Source organism: Actinia tenebrosa, unplaced genomic scaffold, assembly GCF_029948245.1.
Source record: "Actinia tenebrosa isolate PJP-AT-01 unplaced genomic scaffold, QUT_ActTen_1.0 PGA_scaffold2__45_contigs__length_23673736, whole genome shotgun sequence".
Taxonomy (NCBI): Eukaryota; Metazoa; Cnidaria; class Anthozoa; order Actiniaria; family Actiniidae; genus Actinia; species Actinia tenebrosa.
In genome coordinates this window covers 15277657-15287931 of record NW_028292579.1, presented here as the reverse complement: position 1 = coordinate 15287931, position 10275 = coordinate 15277657, and the positions used below count along the sequence as shown (strand labels likewise).

The window sequence follows — 10275 nt, the reverse complement described above, 5'->3', positions numbered from 1 at the left end:
GTACTTTTCTTCTTCGGCTAAGATAAGCGAGAATTCTACGTCGTCTATCTTTCTGTCACGCAAAGCCTTTGAGACAAGATCGGTAATGGTATTTACTTTAGCCCTTGACAGAGCTATTGTCGTGTCATGCTTGGATATCTTGCTTGACAACTGTTTCATAATGCCCGTAGCAACAGCAGAAATAATACCACAGGCTGCCCCAACGCCGGCCAAAGGAACTCCAACAATTATTCCCGGTCCAGTAAGCGAAGTAGCAACGCCGGAGCCCGTCAACACAACAGATATGGATCCTGAAGTTATCGCAATCTTATGTAGCGTACTCCGTGCTCTGACGTATTTCTTCCTAACTTTTTCGTAGTGTTTCGTTTGCCCTTCCAAGTAAGCCTGGATTAAGTTCGCTTTATTCAGACGAAAGTTTTCTGCGTTTAGTTCGTTAGGACCCTCCTTGGGTAGATCAGGATTAAACTTAGGTGCTGATGGTATAACATGCATTATATATACTAATGTACGACGCTTTTGGGAATGATATCGAGGAGCAGCCACACCACGACAACCGGGATTACCGGAATTGGAGGGCCTTTAGGAAGATGTTTCCACGCGCAGACCCTAGTAAGTTCGAAAGAAGACCCGATGGTATTTATTACCAAGGCTCTAGAATGTATAGCAACGCCGACTTGAAGCCAAAGGCGACCGCCAAGCAACCAAAGCCTGAACAGAAAGTGCAGCCTAACTTTCCTGCAAACTTGTTAACAACAACAGAGGATTACCCATTTTACGACAACAAAGGCGGGGCGGATGACTTTGCTAAGATGGTTACCTCCTTAGAAATTCCCGTGGGTCCTACGACTTTCAAGACAAAGGTCAGAGACATCTTTAGAGAAACTGCCATGAAACATACCTCAGGGAAAGAATCCAGAGAATGGTTATCAGGTCCCAACATGCGGTATTGGCCGCAGCAGTTAAACTTTGCTGTCTGGGCTGCTACTAAAGGATGTGGTATAGCCGCGGACATGTTCCATATTCCTTTCCTAAGATTTCATGTTGCTTTTACTATTCGTAGGATATTGTTTGAGTTAGGAGCGCCGCTTCCGGGCGACACTGTCTTTGACCTAAAGGATAACAAATATGACAAAGTCGCATGGGAGCGATTAAAGAATGAGTTTAAGCTTACCAACCCTGATTTTCGCAACAAAGAGGGTGCCGCCCATGGTTTAGGAGAGACTTACGCCTATGCTTCGTATGTTGGCGCCAGCATAGAAACGCCGGGCATGGGATATCCTAGCTCTTACGAATTCTCGGACTTAGGAGGCAGCGGAACAAAGGGTAATCTAATTTACTTCATTCAGAGCAAAGAGTAGTATCCTTGGGCGCCTTTCTTTGCCGCAAAGGGCATTGGACTGAAAAACCTAGCAAGGATTAACTGCAGCATTGAAGCCTTTGTTTACTGCATTCTAGGAGCACAGGTTAGCACTCGCAGCCCCATCGTAGATGCCAGTGGTGCGTCGCAGGAAACGCAACAAGTATTCCTTGTCCTCTTCCACTCGACGAAAAAATGGATTTGTCATGTAGGCAAACATATAGACAAATATATGGGCAAATATCATATTTGACTAATAGTAAACAATATTTGCCCAATGACTGTATATGATATGTACCTACACATTTATCCCATGGGCACAGATGGCAAAGTCCGTATGGCCCAGTAAAATCCCAAACGGCAAATATATAGCAGATATCATATCATCCATACATTTACCCGGTAGTAAATGTGAATGCTCATTTGATATGTGCACGTATTTGCCCAGCCCGTATATGTGTTTTATGTCTTACGTATACCCTGTGTTTCCCCAGGCCGTATATGTGATTAATGCCTTACATATACCCTGTATTTTCCCAGGCCGTATATGTGATTAATGCCTTACATTTACCCTGTCTTTGCCCAGGCCGTATATGTGATTAATGCCTTACATTTACCCTGTCTTTGCCCAGGCCGTATATGTGATTTATGCCTTACATATACCCTGTCTTTGCCCAGGCCGTATATGTGATTTATGCCTTACATATAACCTGTCTTTGCCCAGGCCGTATATGTGATTTATGCCTTACATATACCCTGTCTTTGCCCAGGTCGTATATGTGATTAATGCCTTACATATACCCTGTCTTTGCCCAGGCCGTATATGTGATTAATGCCTTACGTATACCCTGTCTTTGCCCAGGTCGTATATGTGATTAATGCCTTACATATACCCTGTCTTTGCCCAGGCGGTATATGTGATTAATGCCTTACATATACCCTGTATTTTTCCAGGCCGTGTATGTGATTTATGCCTTACATATACCATGCGATATGCTCTGACCGTATATGTGATTAATGCCCCCTTAATGCCTCAGATGTACCAGCGCGTCTTAGCCATATTTGCTCAGTTGAATTATGCTCATCATATTTGCTAAATTTAACTATATTATCAGTCTTCAGCTATTGTCACTTATGGCAGGCCAAAAAAAAAATAGAAACGATATATGTCGTGACAACCACCTCATACTTTAAACATAGCTAACCTATACTAAGAAGCAGGAAAAAAGACATAAATCATACTGAAACATTTTTATTGTGAATTTCCTTTTCTTGACGACTGATTAACTATGAACAATTTGTTAACTACAACTAATTGAAAATGCTAGTTCTGTAAATTAATTACAGGTGTTTGTTTCATCTTGTGACAGAATTTGTGAAAGGAGATCATAATATATTTAGTTGTCAATCGATCTGTGGCTTATGTACGATTCTTTTTAGATATTCTGTAGTAGTACACTTCATTTATAACTGCAAAAACTTAATTAAGGACACCGAACGTGGTTGGGTTTCTACGAGTTTTATGAATTAAATCTTGTGTCACTGTTCCTCCGTTCCTTTGGCCTGATTTCTAGGGTTTTCCTTCTTCTTTCGATTATTTGAACATTATACTTGTTTACTTTAAGAAATCCAAAGGTCAATAGGCTTAAATAGCCGCTGCTATACCGTTTGACCTTTGGATTTCTTCAAGTAAACGAGTATAACGTTCAAGTAATCGAAAGAAGAACGAAAACCCTAGAAATCAGGCCAAAGGAACGGAGGAACAGTGACACAAGATTTAATTCATAAAACTCGTAGAAACCCCAACCACGTTCGGTGTCCCAGTGCCCTTGATTTGATAAAAACCTTTAGGCTCTCAATGCCCATTCGGGACCTCCAGATGGCCTTGGGCGTCTTGACGGCTCCCCGATTTTCCGCTTCAAAAGCATGGTGAGACTGCGCTCTGACAGCCTCCTTTTTGCCTTTCGGTCCATGCTTTCCATGAACTGATTAGCTAGGGGGCTTCTCCATGGCAGAGGGTGTTTTATTAAAACTTTACTCTGCTTAGTAGGGCCCCCTTCGTTATTAGAGCCACTGTCCGCTGTATCGTCATCAGCCTGGTCATCCGCCTCTGACATCGACTCCTCTGATGACATATACTCCAGTTTCATAATTGCCTTGACTTTCTCTTTGTCCCCTGGTGATAGCGAGGTTGACAAGTCCGCTGCCTTGGATCTGGATTTTAGGAGCTAAAAGAAAAAAGAAAAAAAAACCACCGTCAGTCAAAGTTTCTTATTAAACAAAGTCATAATCGTTGCAAATTCAGTTTACTCACATTTTGTTTTCTTTGTGTTTTCCGCTGCATCTTTTGATGCCTTCCAAGGGCCCCTGAACGCTCTCTTTTGTTTCTCTTTCTTCTCGTCAGAAAGTGACTTTTAAGGGCAGCTGAAATTATATCAAGTACCCATATATTAAAACTTGAGACAAAATTTGTTAGAAATTTTGGCATTTGGCCGACAATTACTCCTTTAGCATCCATTTGTTTTTGCTTTGTTTTGTTTTGTTTCGTTTTTTTTCTTTTTTTTTATTTCTTTTTTTTTTTTTTCCATGTTATTTTATTTCAAACTGCTTCCCCTCCCTTCGGCATTTGAATATTTCTAAAAGGATTTCGTTACCCCCTCCCCCCCCCCCCCCCGACCACCACCACCCTTTGTCCTCACCCCTCCCCCCCGGGTTAACTTTGATAGGTGCATAAGGCCTTTCGCACTTCGTAATATAAAATACATAAATACCTTCTAACTCGACGGCAGAGACATCCTTATGAACATTCAGAACTCTATCCCTTATTGCGTTATTAATATGTTCGTTGACGTCATCTCTGAAACTAATTAGGAAATGCCATATTTGAGTGGTAAGTGGAAACTTAATATGGAAAGAAACTATGGATGATTCAGACAAGATCATTTTTATTAAATTTTCATACTTACGCTTTAGTAAAATCCCATATAAGAGGGTTTTCTTCCCTGTCCCGTAATTTCTTTGCTACCAAGCGTACTTCAGACTGTAATAACATAATATAATTCATTAAAATCATAAGATGTACCTTAAGTTATTCTTAGACATAGTAATAATGTTTTCATTATTTGTATGGCTGTGATTGTATAATATTGGGGAAAAAATCGAAATCAAATCAATTCCTTTACAAAAAAGGAAATTATCATTATCATTCAGTGTCTTGTTATTGGAAATCAATAGTAAAGTTTGGTAGCATTAACCACTACCATGGCGGGTTTCCCGCCAATTTTAGCATTGCATAAATTATACCGCTGCATAATTATACCAACTACTCTTCGCGCCAAGAATTCCCAGTAAAATTATCAATAAAAATAGCTTGCTTTTTTAAATATTGCCACTTTACTTACTGCAACAGCCTTTGAGACAGTAATCTTGGTCTTGCTGTTGTCCTTGTTCTGCTGGCTTTCTTTTAAGGCGGCTAGTATTTGGCGGTTTTGTGCTTGCAGTTCTTTAAACTGTTTCACAATCGTTTCGAAATTTGAAGAAATTTCTTCTTTTTCGCTGTCGGGGTCAACGTTCTCATTCTCGCTTGTTGCTTGCAATAGGCGATTTCTGTGTTCTCTTAGCACATCCTCGTTACCACCAGGGACAGAGGGAATAAGTATGTTAAGCCTTTGAGAATTGGCGCCATTTTCATTATGTCTACTGGTACTGCTTGTACTGGTAGTTGCAGTAACAGAATGGATTGGCATTGGGCGTCCTGGTAAAGGTGTAGATGTTCTTCCCATTTTTTGATCGCGACGAATGAACGCAATTTATAAGCAAAGATATAGAATGTGCGGGAAACTAGATGACCGACAGAGTTTGTTACCTGTTTGTGACCAAAAGGCGAATGAACGAATAAGCACATCCACCGAACAAATCTACCCCCTATCTATCACGGCGTATCACGTGACTTGTGATGACATATACGTTCATATAATGAAGTCTAATAATAAAAAAAGGAATAACTGTCTTATAAAAATGCTGAAGTTGTATCCAGGATTCATGTTAAGTAATATATCTATTATCTTAAAGCTATTTGCTCCATTTTATAAAGTTATGAAATTTTTTCTAAAGCCTAGATTCACGAAATATCATTGCAATAAACTTGATTAGCTTCTAGCTCTAAAACCATCGTACCATTATCTGCCGCCAACAGTGACAGCTCTAAGGAAAAGGGCGCGGTAATAAAGATCCGGCGTGCTTTTGTCCAGTGGCATGTGGTTGATGGACGTGGAACTTTATTACGCTGGAATATGGCTGTTAGCCATTCAAAATGCTTGGATTTTGAGTAATTATCCCAATGATACACACCGTCTTTTTAATTATATAGTTCTGGAAAACAAAATGTCTTCTGCGATGTCAAAGCGTTATCATTGCTTTCATTGTAACGAAGATTTACATTACAGAGTATTTTGCCGTCACAAAGAAGAATTTTATGATCCTTTAACAAATCAATGGCAATTACAGCGGAATGACGACGAAGACTCAAATGATAGTATTTTCACTCACGAGATTGACGGCCAGAACGACACTTCTTCTAATGACTACAGCGAGATAAACGTTTTGGACCAAACTGATCAAGACTCCTCTGATGTGCCAAATACAAACCAACCATCAAGTGACGAATTCTTACCAGCTACTTCACAAAAAGGTATTGATGTTATACGTTTATTTGATGATTAGATTATATAATCTTTAAATGTTAAAGTCAAACTGCATAGATAAAAGACTGAATCTTTAACAAGCGGCTGATTTGCACATGATCTAGCTCCCCTATTGGATTTACTACCAAGCATTAGTGTTATTGAAGCGAGATTAAGTTAGAGGTACAAATGATTCTTTTCTATTTCTATCTTAGCCTCGTTTTCACCGTTACTTTTAAGAAGGGTGCATTATTAAGTAATCGGCTTATGGTTGCCATTAAAACCTCAGTGTTCATTCAGAAAGGTTCATTCAAAGAGTTTATAAAATCATAGCTAGAGATAACTCATTTAAAACGCCAAAAAGAATTTACTATGTTCAAATGGATATTGCTGTACATTTTTGTCTCCAAATCAATTCATGACTGTGGTCATCCTGAGATAGCATGGTATCCGGCAAAACATGTTTGTCAAGTTAGAGAAATACAATTATAAGTAATTTATTTAATATGTCTCTTGGGTTTTTTATTTTCGATTTATCATTTTTCTTTCACGAATTATAAATTGTTGTTTTGCTGACTTAGAAATTTATATTTTATTTTCAATGGAAATCATTTATTTTCAGAGCAAAATTTGGGTCAAAATTATACATTTAGGGACCGGTCATTATTTAAGTTGGAGGTAGGGGGGGGGGGGGGGGGGGGGGGGGGGGGGTGGAGGAGAAATTGTCAGTGACGCAAAAAAATTTCAAGGCCCCCCATTTGAAGGCATCCAAGTTTATCGAAAACCCCCCATGGATTGTAGTAAAAAATTTAAAAATTTTCCCTAAAAGTCATTTTTAAATTTCAAGACTTTCACTAGCAAAAATTTCAGGCCCCCCCCCCCCCCAATTTTTTCTCCCCCCCCCCCCCCCCCCCCCCCAACTTAAATAATGACCGGTCCCTTAGCCCATGAGGTTTTTTTACTGACATTTTTTTTTTCTAGTATTATAATGGTTTCAGACTTTATCTTATACTATGTTGCAGTTATACAATGCCGAATGAATAAAATACATCGTATTTGCTTATGTTTAAAGGAGACGGAATAAATAACTTTGAGGAAGAAGATCAAGTGTTTTGGGATGACAAGTTGGACAGTGAATCTGACCATGAAGAGATAAGAGGAAATGAAAGAAGGAGATTGGTTGAAACTTGGGATATTGATATCGAAGACGTAGAAAGAGATTTTGAACAATCTAGTGCAGAAATAAGCGTTGCCGTCGAAGCAAGTTCCCGAGTGACCCTTATTAACTGGATTGCCTTGTTTGTGTGCTTTTGGTCTGCATACTTTTCTGTACCAGACCGAGGCATTGATATTCTCCTCGCCTTTTTTAAAGCGATTTTTCAGGTTTTGTGTGAGCTTTCGCCAATCATTTTCCCAACCGCAGTATTGGTTTTCCCGAGCTCCTTCAAACTCTTGAAAAATTATCTTTCTTTTAAAGATAAGCATTCAAAGTATGTTGTTTGTCCGAAATGCGACACCCTATACCGTTTTCAAGACTGCATAACAACAAGATTCGGGCGTGTCATTGCTAAACCATGTTCTCACATTGCTTTTCCGAATCACCGTCAATTGTTTCGCCGCACACCTTGTGGAGCGGAATTGCTTAAGGAAATTCGTTTGAAAAATGGACAGACAAAATTGTACCCACATAAAGTTTATTGTTATAAAAGCATCAGAGACACTCTAACTCACTTTATTAAGCGACCAGACTTTGTACAAAAATGTGAGATTTGGAGAAATCGGGATGTACCGGACGATATTTTAGTTGATATTTACGATGGCCAAGTGTGGAAAGATTGGCAATATTTTAACGGCACTCCTTTCCTTGCCCAGCCTAATAATTATGCTTTTATGCTGAATGTTGACTGGTTTCAGCCTTTTAAGCACAGTGTCTATAGCGTTGGAGTCATATATATGGTCCTCCTAAATCTTCCGAGAAAAGAAAGGTACAAAGAGGAAAACGTAATAATAGTTGGGGTAATACCTGGTCCACACGAGCCCAAATTGAATATCAATACGTACTTACAACCACTTGTAGCCGAATTGAACTTATTGTGGCACGAAGGCATCCAAGTTCGGCCTCATGGGAGTAGAACAGCAAGATGTTTCGAGCTGCCCTCCTTTGTATTGCTTGTGACATTCCTGCACTAAGAAAAGTTTGCGGTTTCTTAGGATGTACTGCTCACCGAGGGTGCTCAAAGTGCACAAGATTTTTTCCCGGAGATTTTAGTAGCATGGATTTTTCAGGTTTCGAAGATGACGATACACCAAGGACAAATGAAGAGCATCGAAGAGAGGCTCAGAAAATACTCAATGCAACAACCGCTGATGAACGAAACCAAATTGAAACTTCCACTGGAACAAGATATTCTGAACTCTTACAGTTGCCTTACTTCGATTGTACTCGTTACCATGTTGTTGATCCTATGCACAATTTGTTTTTAGGGACAGCAAAACATTTAATGAAAAATGTATGGCTAAATGCTGAAACGCCAATTATTTCTAAAGAAAATTTGAATAAAATCCAGGAAAAGGTAGATGACGTCAAAGCACCATCATTTATTGGGCGTCTCCCGAAAAAGATATCAACATCGTTTGGAGGATTTACTGCTGATCAGTGGAAAACATGGACTCTCTTGTATTCTGTATTCTGAATTTGGAATATCGTTCCAACAGATGATTTGGAGCTGTGGAGGTTATTCGTATTGTCCTGCTTTCACCTTTGCTCTCCACTTATTACAACTGAAGAGCTACAAGAAGGACATGATTACCTAGTGGAATTTTGTAAATCGTTTGAAAAAAGATATGGAAAGGAACGTGTTACGCCAAACATGCATCTACACCTGCACCTCAAACAATGTATTTTAGATTACGGGCCTGTATATTCATTTTGGCTTTTCAGCTTCGAACGTTTCAATGGGATTTTAGGAGCGTTTCGAACTAACAATAGATCTGTTGAAATACAAATCATGAGAAAATTTCTCCAAAAGCATGAACTAAGAGATATCCCTTTACCAGAGAGATTTCGAGAAACTTTCCAACCAGTATTTCAACTTCTTCAGGAGGCACAACAAGTAGGAACACTTGGCGAAAGCATCCCATCAATACCATCAACACTTAATCTTTCAGTTGGTCAAGTACTACGTTGCTTAGAGTGGAGCAATATGAATGCATACTCATGTTTTTCACCTCGATCCATTGATGTTCTTGATGATGACTATACAGAATATCTCTTTAAAGCTTATGAAACAATTTTACCTCAACACTCGGTCATTGAATGTGTTACCGATACGTTTGAGAGAATTAGTACCATTGGATATTCGGGGACAAAGCTAGGGTCCTCTGACTCTAGACTGGAACGTTCTTCCTTCATTCTTGCAAGTTGGTGTGGCCAATATAGTGGGCAGTATTGAGACCGATTCATTTGACTTGCGCCCCGGTGTTGTCGATTTCTTTCTTAAACAAACCATTATAATTGATGGCAAGCAGGAATCATTGTGTATGGCAAAGGTTCGATGGTATCAGCGACATCCAGAAAGACACAGGATTGGCAGACCACATGAAATTTGGTGGCAGAAACTTGTTTGAAATGGAAGGGCCCCTCTACATTCATTCCCATACAAAGGATACACAGCCGTTTGTTGCTGCTTACGATGTTATTGACAAAGAAAGAGTATTAATTGTTTGTCCTTTACAACGTAAATTGTACGGATGATGGAGATGACAGTAAAGTATCATCCAGGAAAAATATTCAAAGCTATCAAAAATAAACTGTTTGAACTGTGCATCAGTAACTAGATAGTCAAAATGAAAATTGAATGAATTCTTTGATGAGTTTAAAATTAGATGAATTAAAATAATTATGAATGAAATTGCATATATTGCCAATAAAAAAGATGAATTCATATGTTTAGACTAAACAAAATTGATGCTTCAAATAATATTACAGATGTTAGCGGTTTGAAATGCAGCTGAGGTTAATGGGTTAATGAGTTTCTTATTGTCACTGGAAAAAACGCATGTACGACTTACGCATATTAAAAATACATCGTCCGCGTTTTTTCCTGTGTGTATCAACGCATATAAACCTCACTTTCATGGACATCAAAGCAAAACAAGAGTGAATAATGTAGGATGCCGCACTTTTCCGGTCGCTATTTCAACCATTGATGTCAGAGCCATTTCTCCGTAGCGAGT

The 10275-nt window shown here is 39.1% G+C and overlaps 2 protein-coding genes across 2 annotated transcripts in view; one reads left to right on the top strand and one right to left on the bottom strand.

Moving 5' to 3' along the window:
• Nucleotides 1–2980: 2980 nt before the first annotated feature.
• Nucleotides 2981–5139, bottom strand: LOC148909383 (uncharacterized). The gene is made up of 5 exons (XM_089034114.1): nt 4759–5139; nt 4324–4397; nt 4129–4220; nt 3672–3781; nt 2981–3585 (listed from the first exon to the last, which is right to left on the bottom strand). The coding sequence occupies exons 1-5, from the start codon at nt 5137–5139 to the stop codon at nt 3205–3207; spliced, it is 1038 nt and encodes a 345-aa protein (XP_088890240.1). The 3' UTR covers nt 2981–3204.
• Nucleotides 5140–5487: 348 nt separating this feature from the next.
• The window catches only part of LOC148909382 (uncharacterized), a 5239-nt gene continuing 451 nt past the window's right edge, over nt 5488–10275 (top strand). Inside the window, exons 1-2 of the mRNA XM_089034113.1 lie at nt 5488–6047; nt 7112–7863. Coding sequence (XP_088890239.1) covers nt 5612–6047; nt 7112–7863 — 1188 coding nt within the window. The 5' untranslated portion in view covers nt 5488–5611. The remainder of the gene's footprint in view (nt 6048–7111; nt 7864–10275) is intronic.